The sequence below is a fragment of the Mesitornis unicolor genome, unplaced genomic scaffold (genome assembly GCF_000695765.1).
Source record: "Mesitornis unicolor isolate BGI_N332 unplaced genomic scaffold, ASM69576v1 scaffold26156, whole genome shotgun sequence".
Classification (NCBI taxonomy): Eukaryota; Metazoa; Chordata; class Aves; order Mesitornithiformes; family Mesitornithidae; genus Mesitornis; species Mesitornis unicolor.
In genome coordinates, this window is record NW_010190707.1 from 20,388 (window position 1) to 36,443 (window position 16,056).

Sequence of the window (16,056 nt, forward strand, 5' to 3'; positions counted from 1 at the left end):
AAAAGAGAAAATAGCTTATCACAACATACATTTGCTGTAGTTACATGTATTTGATTAAACTACATAGTATCCTGTAGCAGTAAATTTATTAATTTTGTGAAGACAGTGAAATCTTTGATGCATTAGAAACTCACAAAACCACTAACATTTTATGTTGAGAGGAAAAGTGAGAAAAATACATTTGTCCAAAATACTTCAGGCACATCTGTCAATACAAAATCCTACCCAGTCCATAAAATAACTCTCCAATTAGCAGTTGCCCGTCTGCTGGGTACTTCATAGTATCCGTCTGCTAACAGAGGCAGTAAGGAGCCATTGACAAAAATCTGTCTGAAGAAATACAGTAATAATACAGTCCTTGCTATTTTTAAAGATAAATTTGGTACAGTTATACCTCAAATTTGAAATATGTAATTATCCTTTCAGTTACCCATAGCAAAAAGCCTGTGGTAAAAGCACTTCCAAAGAAGGCTGTAAAAATATTGGTATGTGGACTTTTCCCTCCACATTTTCAGGAAAGGTAAATTCTTGGCATTTCTGAAGGCAAATCTTCTGTCCTTATTTATGCAGCCTATACAAGAAGGACATAAGGCCTCCACACCAATAGTTTTGCACCCTTTGAATTTGACGGTGTGCACACCTCTGTATCATTCTAGCTCCTTGGGTTTGTGTGGGAGGCAGAGAAGTTCTGCATGCAGGTAGATGTGGGAATCCTCCTTTTATTATGATACAACAGCTTCTCATCCTGACCACAACAAATGAACCAGCCATAAAAAAGACATGAGTTCTTCTTCACCTAGATTCTCCCATTTGCAAAATGAAAAGGAAAGAAGGAAATAGGGGAGAGTGTGCTAAGTAACAGTGGGGATACATTGCATGTTAGCCACAAACCCAGCAAGCTTCTTCAGGTGCTATCTTCTTAAGCACTGTTAACTTTAACTGCAATCATTTGCTAATGTTTAGTCTTTAACAACAGCTCATACTAACCACTATTTACAGCATTCATAAGTTGAACGAATTCAACTTCATAAGTGTTCATACGAACACATATAAGTACGTATAAAGTTTTGTTTCCAGTAGTAATGATATCAAATATGCTGTGCTTATACAGCGGCTTGAAAAGCATAAATTCTCTTGCCAGTTACCAGAAAGACTTTCAAACCTTTTCAAAACAGGTAAATGGTTCAATTAGTTAGGCCAAATAATGAGGCAGCCTATGTTTTGAATTCACATTGAATAAAAAGATTGCTTTAGAAGGAGGGATACTCTGAAGACATCTCTACATAATAAATACTAAAGCTGTTGTGCATATTCCATCAGTACAGCAGACAAGAGGCAGGATATGAGAAGATGTCATGAGCAGTTATGAGGTCTGAAGACTGTGGGAAGCTCCTAAGGCTGAACCTACATTTGAAATATTTTTAAAACAGAGTTACTGCATTCCTACTGAAAAAAAGTACATATAAAGGGACTTTACACACATGATGATAGTCATTGACCTAGGGTTGTGGCTCAGCTATACTACTCGGCCATGGATCTTGGTGGGAGCTCAACAGTGAGCTACCCCACTGGAGTGCAGGAGCTACTTCTAAAGCCAAACTAGAACTTAAGGTAGCTGTATAGGGAGGTACTTCTCTGCATCACCAAAAAGTCGTCATTTTCTGAAGACCTGCACTCTAACGTACGATAAGCATTTTTTTTTTTTTAAGCTTAACAGCTGCTCAGAGTTAAGAGAGTGTTTGCCAAACAGCGAGCAAACCTTTTCCTGGTAGGTGGAGGACTGCTGTACGATGCCCTGCCATTGCTGTGGCAAACATCCCACCCAAACACTAGCACCACAGAAGTCTGTGGGACACCCTTTCACTGCAGGTGTTGCTAATAATGCAAAGCATCCATTGGGCAGAAGAGGCAGGCTTTGGCACAAACTGTCTACCTCTGACTGAGCAGAAAGCAGTGCAGTGGGAAGGTCTTACATGCACACAACAGTTAGGCTTTATGTCTGTGTACCTAGATATTTTAAGCAGAAGGATGGAATGGAAGATTAGTTCTGTGACATTTCTAATACAGGGTGAGTTACAATATTAGAAAAAGCTGTGGGCAGAAGCAAGACTGGATATTTAGAGAGAAATAGAGAGTATGAGCAGTAGTCACAGTACTTTAAGTCAGCTGCTAGAGATTCCAGTTTCTCTAGTAGTTTGGGATATGAATATTTGCTTTTAAATGCTCTGCGTAGCTATCGAGTGACACGATAGTGAGATCTTACCTAACATGAGTGTTATTCACCCAGACATGCCATAGTCCCCTGCTTTTTCCTCTCTGTGGGGATGAGAGATCTTCAGGACTACTTAAAGACAAGGGTACCTGATGACTGTGCTCTACCAGCATATGCTGAGGTATCTGCTTTATATTTCTGCCCTGTGCTACCCTGGTATCTGCACAATGCCACATCTGCTCAAGGGAGCTGCAATCCTGCATGAAAGAAACACTGGCAGCTTTGTTCTGAATGAGGAAAAGGCCCTATATTTAGACATTTTCAGAATTTAACATCAAAAATGTGTCACAAACGTATGCTGCCATGAAAAACAGAAAGGCACTCTTCTGTGCTTTCATACTTCTGCAGTTGGTAATTTTTATACCAGTATTTAATCATGTATAGAGCTTTATAGTGAATCAATATTTCCCTCAAAGGGTTTTTTCTCATTAAAGAATGCATGTTCTAATCCAGACAGAAAACTCTAAGTAAGGATTGATTGAATGGAAATAGAATGGAAAATCTAAAAACAAGTCTTCAGGGTTCAACTACTAATAAGCTTTGACCCTTCAGCTCTAAATTTATCATCACAAATTGCTCCATGAGACAAGTAAACCGACAGAGCTTCTGAACTAGTACAAATGATGATGGATATGACTGTTAATAGGTCTGCATTTCTCTTGGAAATAGGTGGTTCGCTTCTTCAATAATGGGTGAGAGAGGAGAACACAATTCTCCCAAGAACACTTCCAGTTTTGGCCAGCATAGCTTTTTCCTATTTCCTCTTGAACAATAACAGGCTTCTGTAGCATCAAATAATTTAAATGTCCCTAGATATGTGGACTTTAACTATTCTTAACTGGTGAATGTTAGCCTACTCTTAATGAACCGCCTTATCCTATTTGAACACAAGGCTCAGGTGTGCACAACTGTAATAATAAAGGGATTTAGGAGGCAAACACATGTGTTTTGTACATGAGATAATATCTCCCAGAAATTACTTCTATGATATGTATACTTTGATTTGTTAATTAACACGTTGTTTTTTGTATAATATAATGCAATGTTGGCAACTTACAATTTTTACAATATATTGCTTTGGTGTTTTGGTCTTTGAACTGAATGCTTGGATTTTCAATAACAGGAATACTGCTAAAATTACGTTATTAAACTATTTTGGTAAAAGATGTAACCTTCATAAGCTCTTGATTTAATTATCATAGTAAAGTTATAAAACATTTTCCTAAGAAACTACAGAGAAATAAGACTTGCTCTTGTATCTGTGCCTTGATACATTTTGATTCATGGCACCAAACAGAAAAAGTGTTTGTTTAGCATTCAGATTACAAAATAATAAAAAGAGAGGTCACGTTTTAAAATTTTCACTGCATGACTGTGAGTCACTGTATACTTGCTAGTTGTCTAGCTTTAATCATGTAAATCCTATTACAGTGAATTTCTTGAAGGTCTTCATGAAGGCTTTCACACATAAGTAAAGTAAGACTGACTTCCAGAAGGATTCTGGTATCAACTGTAAAACAAAGTGCTTAGCACTGACCAATTAATAAAGAAAGGCAGTTTTTTCATCTAAACAAATTCATCCTAAGTCTAGCCCACTGCCAGTAGAAAAATCACATTCTGAGCAAAGGAAAGCAATTATGTTGTTCTATTTCACATGTCTTCCTTGCATTGAGTTGCTTAAATGGTAAAGAAGAATCAATCCACATTAACATGAACAAAAAAAAAATATTTCTATATATACCTACTTTTATTTTTATATATTTTTTATATGCATGTATTTTTTTATATATACACAGATCTTGAAATTCTAGATATTGACTTCAAGCATGTGCAAATACAGAGTCCCACTGTTATTAAGAATGCTTATCAAGAAACCTTGTCTAAATAAATGCTAATTTTTTATTATTTCTGAAATGCGTTATATAAATATGTATAACTATTTTAAAGTTTCAATGGGCAGCTGTATATGCCTATTAATAAACTGAAAAATTTGATTATATTAAAAAATATAAAGATTTGCCAACACACTGAAAAAGCTGGAAATAGGTTATTCCTTTTTCTCCCACAAAGATCAGAAAACCTATAAATTCCTTATTCAGTAGCTATGGATTAATATAAACAAAGAGGCCTTGTTGAAGATATGAACACCTGTTAAATGTCTCCAAATCTTGTTGATGATGAGGCACAGAGAGAGCACAGCATTTCCAAAAGAAAGTATGCGCCACCGATATCAAGACAGAAGGACAAAATAGAACAATACTAAGCAATACTTCTCCATGTTTGTTAACACAACTCTGAAGTATGATGAAGATTTTATGTGACTAAATATTATCAGTTGCTGGGGAAAGGAGATATCTGCTATGCAACAGCGTGCAATATTTTCGTCACATTACAGAGTATAGTTTCCCACTGGTGACAGAATGTATTTTCACTTGATTTTACTAGAAGACACTGTATTTTTTTCTACTTTTCCTGTATCAGAGCTGCAGACAGGAGTAGCTGTAGAAATCTTCACTTAACATAAGAATCTGGGGCATCTTACCAGTAAGAAAACACTTTAAAAGTCTACCCCATAAACCTCCGTAACAAAAGAAAAAATCTATTCATTCTATTTGGGATACATCTACAATTCTCACTAGACATTAATACCGGTTTTACACTTGTCTCCTGTGAAAGCACTCCGGTAGCATCTCACAATGAAATCATACAGTAATGATTCAGAACCCCTTAAAAAAAAAAAAAAAAGGTCAAGGATTCAGCTATGGGAAGAAGAATATATTTTATCTTATCTTGAAAAGAAATTTCTTAAGTCAACTCTAAGGTCTCATTTCTTGCTAGTAAAGGGAAAGACCACTGGGAACCAAATTTTGCTTCTGACAATTTTCTAATCTCTGTCTCAAAAGGGGCTGAAAACAACACATCTTCAAAGAAAGTACCTTTTTCTTATTTCTTAATCACATGTGGATGAAATAAGATTGCCAACATCATGCTAAAAATATCCATGCAGTACAGATGCTAAATGGACTAGGCTTTCACATGATTCCATTAAAATCTCCTATCAGTAGTTTTGCATGTACAGTATTTCTTATGTTCTTATTTTACAGATGTATGTTTTTGCATACAAAAGCTCAGAAGTACTACAATCAGAAGTGTACACACTGGACAACGATTTATTCTATTATTTTAAGTGTAAACACATTCTGCAATATGCCTCAACTTTTTTGTATATGGCAAAAGTTTTCTTTAAAAAAGGCTACATATGGAAAATATGTAGTTCTGTTCTTCACAGGTTTAATTTTAAAAATATGTAATGCAGAGTGAATGCCATTACTGCAGTGTGTTATTAATCAGTGTGAATCACTTAAGAGTATGCACTGCATCATCACAGATGAATTGTTTCATTTTCACAGTTGCATACTTTAATTCAGTGAAGACTTTCTAGGCTGTTTTGCTTGCTACCTTGAATATGCACTACAATTTCCCTTTAAAGCACCATGCAGATTTGTTCTAGCAGCTTATGTTCTGCACTAGAATTCCTTTAACACAAACATGCAAAAACCTCTGCAGCCAAAACATTATGCTTCAATATCTGAAAATAATAATTAGACATTTGAAACCATAAATTTGGACACTGTAAATATATCTAGTTAAGGAATTTATTCTACCTCAGTCATTAGGTAGAAGAGCTTGATGAGGAGTATTATTAAAGCACAGTCCCAGAAGATGAAAGCTCTTTTCCAGGTGCTTTTCCACTACATTGACTATAAACCTATGTTAAGTATCTGAAATGCTACATAGCTATGCTTTCAAAATTGTACATTTGGAGGTGCAATATATGAAGGACCTGTCACCATTAAAACTGAAAATGCAAGAACATAGAGGGAGAGAGAGGGAATCCTTTTTTGTATCAATGCTATATGTACATCTAGTCTTCATCATGAGAGTCCAGCAACTAAAACAAATCTTTTTCCTGAATCCTCATCAGTTTTTGACTTTCTTATGCTTAAGTATAACTACTTGTGTTCACAGTAAGAGTACCCAAAAGACAACCTGCAATGTGGAGAACAGAAGAATAAGGTGAGAAATGTCCCAGGTTGGATTTAAAGCATGAGAAGATCTCTAAAAGGTCTTCTTGCAGCATAAAGGCCATGAAGAATCCCAGTAGAGCAGCTCTGGGGTGTTGGGGACACCATCAGGCCCTAATGGCTCTCAACTGCCTCACCTGGGACCCCTTCCCACCAGCCCTGCCCAAAAGCATCAAGTGTCAGCTTAGGATGGGTACCCACAGCTCCTAGGTTGTGTCCCCCAAAGGAAGCAGCTCTGTTCTTCCAGGTCCTTGGCAGAAATAATATACTGCAAGACAGGGTTCATATAATGTTTCTATTTACGTATTGGTCTCTGCTTTTTTATGACTATAAAATTAATTTACAAAATGTTTAATATGACAGAAAGATACATCTTCAACAACTGGTATTTTAAGTTCTCTCTTCCAGAGTGGGCCTGCTTCATGTGCAGGCTACTTATCCAATGTAGCTATTGCTGTAACAAATGAATAGTTACACAAGAGTCTCAAATCCAGGGGTGATCCATACTACATAAATAACAGTATTTTAAGTAGCGTCAATCTTGCTTCAACCTGAAAAGTCTTCTGCACCTAACTCTACAGGCTGTGCACTAGTTCTACTTCTTCAGATGTCTCTCACATAACTTACCACTGCCTATCATTGAGCAACCTGAATTGCAAATCATAAGGCTCATCTAAAAATGACATTCATAAATATTGCGTACCTCAAGCTTACAACATATACCAGACTCAGTCTCTAACATGAACAAAATGTATCTCGTATCTCACTGGAGAATACACTGTGGTTATTCCTCACAACTCTGGTCCTACAAAACATTCATACATCATATGAACTTAAGGATTAGAAACAATTTATTCTTACAAAACATTTTTAGATATGCATTTCATAGGGAGTCTTCTTCCTGTCTGCTGTAGCTTGCACTCTGTACCTGGTGACCTTCTTTCACAACTATTGCAAGTGCATCGTGAAAAACCATGATTCAAAGGAAGTTAAAAAAGCTGGGCACAGCTGTCTTTCTGTCTCTCCAAAATTTCTACTCTAATTTCTGTCATAAACATGCTCAGTTTGCAAACTGAAAAGATATTTTCTGATTTGCCTATTCTGCCTACCCAGCTACAGACTTCTACAGCAGCAGACCTTCACTCTAGCAACTTTACCGAGTTGGGTCTGGTGGAAGAGCACTGCATTTAGGTGCTGTTTAAGTCTCACCTCTGTCAATAATTTCCTGGACACCCTCAAGCAAATAATTTAAATACTATACATCTTTACTTCCTCCTCAGTAAAATCAAATGCTTAATACTATGCATTAAACAGTACTTTGTATTAAAGCTTGTAAACAAACATGACTTTGTAGAGCAAGAGGATCTATTAACAATGAGTGTTCCATAGGAGCTAGGTATTATTATCATTCTCATTATTATAATAACCATAATCCTATAGTAGAGTGAACCAGACTTCCTTGCCGCCTTAATGCTGCTAAAGTGCTATTTTATCATACCTGAGTGTTGTTAAGGATAACAGTCATCTTGGAACAGGACCATACTGGGGACTGCCTTCATAGTTTCCTTCTCTGACCCAGGAACAGGCAGATTTGGGTAGATTTAAAACACTTGGCTGTTATGTTTTTATCAGTTATTGTGGTATCTGCAGTACAGTTTCACAGCTTCACACTCAATTACTTTCTTTCAGAAGAATACTGCACAGTTTATTCACCTGGCCTTTCCTCTTAATTCTTGCTCAGGCTTTAGAAAAAGTAAGTAAAAATAAATGACATGGTAGCATCTGCACTCAACATGTGGGAACAAGAAAATTGCCCCTACATTCAGTGGCAAAGCAATGTTTCTGAAATGTTGTAATTTCACAGGAAGTTAAGGGTATTTTTTTTAAAGTGTCCTGTGGTTAACTGAAGTATCCAGTCTATAGGAAAAGAAACAATTCTGTTTCTGATAATTAATCAGAGATATGCAGTGTCAAATGCCAGTCAGGATGCTTGTGTTCAGTGAGACATGCACTTCCTTGTATAATTCCTATGCTAATAAGAGTCAAAAATGGAAATAAAGGTATGCTAGTACAAAAACATATCCAGAAGGATGGAAATGGTGTTGAATTTTACTCAGTAAACTAAGTAATCTAAGTACTAAGTAATCTTAGTAATAATATCTTAAGATAAAATATCTCTCTTTTAGTCTTGTCCTTACTATTTAAAGTATTTGGTCAACTTATGTCTCTAATTTTAGGATTCGTTCTGAGATAACAAAAAAGAAAAAAATTCCTGTACCAGCATATAATGTAATAGTGCTGTGGAAAAAAAGGCCTAGGCAGCTTTTTTCTGTTTACTTCACATTATTTTCTTTGTGTCTTCCTATACTTTATTTTTACCTTTTATCTTTTTGCTGGCCATTCCTGTCTAATTTCAAAAGGCTTTTTTTAGCCTATAAACTTTTAGCTGTGACCTGAATAGTCTCCTTTTCAGTCAACCTTTTGAGACTGAAATCTTTCCTGTCACTATGAAAAGCTTTGAACAAATACAGTTCTGACTTAACTATCCAAATCAACATTAACATTGCTCAAATTGTGTCACTCATTATATAACCCTAGGTGTGGAAACTATGCCAAAGCTTCCAAGGCATTTTGCAAACATTCCAAATGTACTGCAGACCAGATATTCATGTTGAGAGTTGAATCCTTCAGCACCAAAATTATTATATGCTTTGCTTTCCATGACCGGTGTGCGAATGGACAGTAATAGTAACTGATTCACATAACTAGAATAATATTATAATTAAATATTCTACTGTATGATTTTTGCTCATAGGATCTGATTTAATTTCTGTGAGAAACGCTCTTTTCCTATCAGTGGGCTGTGCAACAGACTCACAGTGTTTCAGATCCGCTGAGCTTAAAAAAGAGGTTTCTGACAGAGCAACAGGCATCAGTATCGTTCTTTCATAGCCCAAATAATAGTCAAAGAAAACGTGAAGTATACTAACTCACTGAAAATGAATATGGCATACTAGGAGGGATTAATTGCTAAAACCAGTGCTGTCTTTGTCACTTACTTCTCTCTCCCCTAACCTGCATGCACGCAGCTTTAAAATGATGATAAGCCAGTTTCGCAAGTCTTTGAGCTTTCACTAACAGTGTTTGGGTACCTGGGCTGAGGATAGCAAACTGATATTCAGTCCTACTATCACCATATGGTTGAAACAACCAACCCATTTGGAGCCTTATTACAAACAGGATGCTTTGGGACTGAGTTTCTTATTATTAGAAACACATGCATGTAACTATTAAGTATGTTTTCACTTAGGCCATGTCAAACTATCAGTGATTACCATTAACACTACTGCAAATTGACTGATGAAGCACCATTTAAATCTGATTAAAAACCAAAATCAAAACCAAACAACAGAACAACTGAACAAAAAAAAACTTGCAGAAATCTTTCAATAATGAAAGAAGATAAATTTAGTATTAACCAAAAAGAGAAACTACTAAGTCTTGCTATAATGTTAATATTATTTAAAAAAAAAACCACAAGTAGATTGTTAATTTGAATTTATGTCTGTTCAAAGGAGTAAGAATGAAGCAGAAACCCTCTTCTTTTTCTCTTACAGGCTACGCTGTATATCTTTCAAACAACTAGGCAAAGAGTACCACCAAAAAACCTTGCTCATAATTAAAACCAGCAGCAAAACAATTTTGGCTAGAACAGAAAGTGTTAAAATGTTAAAGAAATAATTGTAGTTAGGATTATAATCTTCAGATACTTTGCTATGACAGTAATAATTTAATAGGCTTTTCACTGAAATACTGTTTGCCTTGCTTGCGGTGCTTCTTTTAGATGAAGTCCTTTCTCCTTCCTACCTCTCAGACATTATCTTTGTATCTGTTTTTTTAAACACTAGATTTACCCAGGCCTGTTGCATACCACTGTTTTGGTTTTATGGTTCTTTAGCTCTTTCAGATACAGTCTATATAGGGTTACAAAATTATGCTGTAGTATTTTGGGTTTATTTAGTTTTGAACTGCTGAGAAATGGCATTTTAAGCTCATCAGGACTTGTTACAAAACCCAAGCAGGAGTTACCTGTTACATACATTTACCTCTTGACTGTTGATTGTGCTCTTAATTAAATGTAATAAAACCCAAAACATCTATGCCATTACCCAATTAAACTAATCAGTAGACATTTACCACTGGAAACAAATAAGATTTCTTTGAAATATTTAACTACTATTACATTAAACAGTTTTACATTTTTATTATATGTATTTATGTTTCTGACAACATGAACATTTATAATCACTCTCTACAGTAATCAGTACCTCTATGGGGAAAACATTGAGTTCTTCAATGACGTCCATCACAGCAAACTATTTCATTTTTTTTTCCCATTAATCCATAATATGGTAAACTGTTCAGCAGTAGTGCTAAGTAAAATACCAGTACCTCACCACTTTATGTCCCCTAATATAGCTATGGTCATTGCCTAATTTGCAACAATTTTTTTCGTTAATATTTTCCCATTAAAATAATACATTAAAATGCCATGTGAAATCCACAGGGAGAAAAAGAATACAGAATGAGCCAGTATTTTTATGGTTGAAAATAATTCCATCACAGCAGATCATGAAGATCTGAACACAGTTCTATTTACAGTAACACTGCACCCATTTTTAAGCATTAGAGTTACACTGCCCATTTAAAAAATGGGTAACATATGAAAATGTGGGGACAGCAGTAAATTTACAGTTTTGTCATACACTGCACATAGGGACTTTGTGTCTTTTACTTCAGAGGATTTCAATGTGAGCTATCACACTGCTCAGTAGTTGCGATTTACCCTGCCTCATAGGTAATGTTCATGTTTTGAATGTGTATTAATAAGAAAATAGTAACCCAGTGCACATATATACACAGAATGATAAAAGCTTTGCTGGTTAACCACAAATCTTATTTTTATCTCATTTAACTAATGGCATATGGAATTTTCTGAAAGGCATATGGTACTAATTAAACATGGAACAAGTCCCGCAGATAGTCAATATAGCCATGAGGTATCCAAGGAATGTTTCCCTTCAGTGTACATTATCTATGTATTGATTCGATGGTCTGAATGCATAAAAGCCCTGGAAACTAACAATGTTTAATGATGTGGGAACTGCATTTCTATTCTCATCTACATGAATGCTGCAGTTGCTGAGGAAAATTCTGAGATACTTAATGAACAGACAAATTATGAACTAACCAGGACCAGTTTATTTTCATTCATTCATTAACCACTGATTTTGATATTTATTTTTAACATTTGTTTTTACATTTAGAGCACTGTTCTGTGACTCTACATGCCAGAGAGCATGAAGTTAAAGATGTTGTCCTTTTTTAAAAAAAATAGAAACAATAATCTAGATACCATACATTTTAAAGACATAAACAAACTTCTAAATTGTATGGTAAAAATTATTTAGTTTGAAAATTCTAATCTACATAATGTGTATAAATACACTTTCTTGTACTTGACACCAGCTGATTAAAATATTTGTTCTACTACTAGTCTTAGATATGGGTTATTAACCTTAAATGTGAGTCCACTTGTATATAATTTTCATTCTCTTTTCAAATCAAGGATATCAGCTTCCTCTAGCATACTGAAGGTCAACCACTGAAAAAATTAAGAAAATATATACTGTGTTTGTTCTGATTCATACAAACAGCAGCAGTGAATTCTCACAGTCATTATCTGCCTACTTACAATATCCTAAGCAAAATAAAAATTAAAGTAGCAGAGTTCTCTGAGCTAATGGGAAAATGGTGAATGACCTTACGTTGCCCAGAATATTTCCATGCAAAATGACAGGGTCTCAACTCCACTATATCTAGCATAAGTGGGTTATTTTTATTGAGACACTTTTCGAGCAGTAACAGAGCAGCAGTTTGTGTTCTGAAAGGCAGCACTGACTCTTTTGTAGTTCCAGTAAATTTCATAGTAGTAAAAATGACAGTACAATTTCATATAGTGCTCTGAATTGGCCAACTTACTAAATCTACCATCACCACTAACAGAAAACTGCTTCCTAGTGCTCCAACTGTTAAATATGCCCCCTGCTTTTGCTAATGAGACTAGAAAAAAAAACAGTGAGAGTTAAGCAACAAGGCTGTCACTCAGTTTTACAGCATCCTGATGCAAAGTCACACTATGACTTTTATACCCAAGGAGATTAAAAATAGACCTGTAATCTTATTAACACTTAAAATACAAAAGCCACTCAGCAAATAAAACACAGTGACTGAAGAATGAATTCTGGACAATAACGTTATTTTCACACTTTCTGCACACTGTGCTGGAAGGTGCAACCACAGTCTTACCTGACTACAAAAACACCACACATACCCATCTCTCAAAGGCTCTAATTTAACAGGTCATTTCAAAATCCTTTCAAAGCATATGGAAATACTGCTCTGTAAACTTAGGATTTTCTGCTCTTGACATGCTGTATCAATGAACTGAAAACAGCAATAACGTTTAAGGTGGCTGAACTCTCATTATGTAAAAGAAGCTGCATTTTCCTGCTCTACTCACAACAGTATTTCTATTTATGGAACACGGTAAGAACTGCGCTCTGTGCCTTACTGCTCTAAGATTTCAAATGTAATTTCACTATAAAAACACACATGTCCTTAGAGGTATTTTCAAACTGAAATATCATGCAAGAGTAACAGTTCTTCACTCATCAAGGAGTCTTTCTTTCCTCCTGTATATTGCACCAGACATATTGAAAGCCTATGTATCCACGATATATACAGCATGCTAGATAACACTGAAAACCTAAATTCAGAAGAAGGGGAAAAAAAACAGCCCCAAAACAAAAAGTAAGAAAACCAGCTTTTAGCTTAGGAACAGAAATTTTACATAACTGCAGAACATTATCTGACAAAGAATCTATTTGCAGGTTTGCTCTAATTTAACAAATTAACACAGCTTCCCAACCTTGCCTTCCTGCATTTACCTACCACGCATTATGCACAAAAAAAAAAGGAAAATAGAAATAGAGATCCTTTCAGCCTGTCTAGCCTGTCATCAAAACCAGCAGAAAATTTTTCATTGATAAAAACAGAGAATGGAAGAAATCAGACCAACCTTCACAATGTACGTCACACCGGGTCCCAGGATCTTCTCACTCGAGTGCAGCCATCCTCGAGGGGGTTTATTGACAAAGCTGCTACTTTGATTCCAGTCTTCACCTCCCAGGTGCATTTCCTCTGATTGTGGTTTTTTCCCCATACTCATCTTGCTCACGTCCTGCTGAGAACACGAAGTGGCAGAGACAAGGTTACATGTGTTGTCTGAAGCCCCTGCTGCTGAACTAGAAGCACTTGAGCTTCCTTGCAACTTGGAGACAGCAAGCTCCTTTACTGCAGAGGAGAGATTTTTGATACCCCAAAGGCTGCCCGTGTGAGAGAGTTTCAAGTGGGACACTTTATGGATAAGGGTACACAGGGCGGTGGGTCCATCTTCCTGGTCCTTGCGGAGAACTTCTGGCGAGGCAAGGTACGAAGGTGTTGTTGAAGTCACTGCAACTGCTGAGACCTTGCTGTTCATGGACAAATTGTGAATAAGATCATCAACTGATGTCACCGAATCATTCCTGAAGCGGTTATACTTGGTACGTTGAAGCATACCCCTCTATCTGGTTTCCTGCATATGTTCTGGCAAATCTGATGCCAACGCAGGAGATGCCTGTTCTAACATAGCAGGCGATTCATAACAACATGGATGGATAAGATTTTGGGGTATAAAAAAAAAGAAAAGAGTATAAGGAAGAACAAAAAAAAAATCTATTTTTAATTTCTTATGGTTCCCTGTTAAGGTTGAGGGAAGTTACAGTTTTCTATGACAGAGATCCCAGTCCTGCTTAGAGCTGCCAACTCGCTCACAGCAAAAGCATGACTCACACAAATGAGAAGGACCCTTTTCAACAAAAGGCTCAGTGAACACTGCAAATCACTTCCTGTAGAAAAAAAAAAGAAAAAAAAAACCATCCACCCACTTACAGCACAGTAGCACCAATCAATTCTCAAATTTCCTTTTCCTATCTTCTCAAACAGATATTTCCTTCCAACAGATATATTCCTCCTCCCCCCAGCCCCCACCCTTTTGGTACCAGAGCCAATTACCTTTAAAACTGAATTAACAGCCTTTATAAAACACCATACTTTATTCCTCTATTTAAATGTTCTTCCACCTCACGTATTTGTGAATCTATAAAGAAGACACAATTAAATAGCAAACACCTAGATAATATTTACACAAACATAACCCACTTGTTCCCCCAGCAAAACACAGAGACCTTTTAGAATACCTTTAAGTACACAAGTATTTTAAAGACAGATGACAGAACTAAAGAATATATACACTTTCTTCCACAAAAGCAGCCTAACAGACTTTACAAGTGCCTTTGTGTCAATGCTGTCTCTCAGGGAAACTGTTACATTCAATTTTTGATAAAGAAATCCTTCTCATTCGTTACTCCACAACAACATTCTATTTTAATGCAAGAATTACATAAAGTAGCTATGTGTGAAGAAAAGTATTTTTCTGATGTCTGACAACAGGATAATAGATGTTTTTTCTTTCACCACTGATACTCACTCCGAAGGAAAACATGAAGAGGATCTTCAATTCACTGGAATATTTGATTTAATTCTGAAAAACTGAAAAAACCCTAAAAGAATATTCAAAAGTCCAAGTAGCAACAAACTGACATCCTGCCACGAAAAATAAAAAATGCACCACATCTTATTAAGCATAAATGTCAGCCACAAACACTTGATCTGAGAAGTAGCAAAACATGCAGAAACAGATACTTCATTTTTAAAAAAACATACAGAATGAGTACAGCATTGTGATACACAATGCCCATTAAAAGCCATAAGGTTCTTTTCTAATTAACCTTCTTTGCAAAACATTGTTCAGATGTAGGACAATGCACTGCATTATAAACAAATTCAGACCAGAGAAGTTGCATAGTGCAAAGTTATTTTTCAAACAAATTACAAACTGCAGCACAATTTAAAGGAAAAATCCAATGGAATTCCTTTCCTCTCCCGTGACTAAAGGCTGCAGCAAAGTGCAAATACAGTGAAATAGCCAGATCAAATACAAGTACTTAATTAGTATATTCATGACACATCAAATTAAGTCAGCACCTCTTATCCCAGCAGTGATGAGTAATGGCAAAATCCTAGTCAGTGTAAAAGCAGGTTTCTAGTGATCTGCAGAATAGCTTTTCATCACCACACTGCAAACCTGCCACAGCATCCACACAGCATTCATTCCTCTCTTCGTCTTCCTAGCATAGCAACAGCAAATACATGCACCCAGCCTATTTTTACATGTCTCTACTACCCAGAAAACTCTATTGCTCCCAAATGGCTCTCTTCATTAGAAGCGGCTAGCGAAACTGCAAAATGTGAATGAGATTCTGTGCGTGTGAATGAAAGGGCTGGCTAGCATCCCCACATTTCTGTGAATGAAGTGAGGCCTCACAGCCTCTGCCAGTCAATCCCTTGGGTGCTCACCAGCCCAGCCAATACCAGCCGGCTTTGATGACTCATTCAGCAAAGCCTTGCTAAATAGTGGAAGATCCCATTTCTAGCACAGGTGGGGCCTTTTTTTGCAGCAACCCCAGAAAATGA

General features: G+C 36.2%; 1 protein-coding gene across 1 annotated transcript in view; it reads right to left on the reverse strand.

The window, feature by feature from the left end:
- The window catches only part of LOC104542253 (SHC-transforming protein 3-like), a gene marked incomplete at its 3' end in the record, with an annotated part of 31,931 nt that extends 17,893 nt beyond the window's left edge, over positions 1-14,038 (reverse strand). Inside the window, exon 1 of the mRNA XM_010186495.1 lies at positions 13,499-14,038. Within this exon, the coding sequence (XP_010184797.1) occupies positions 13,499-14,038 (540 nt within the window). The remainder of the gene's footprint in view (positions 1-13,498) is intronic.
- Between the last annotated feature and the right edge of the window lie 2,018 nt (positions 14,039-16,056).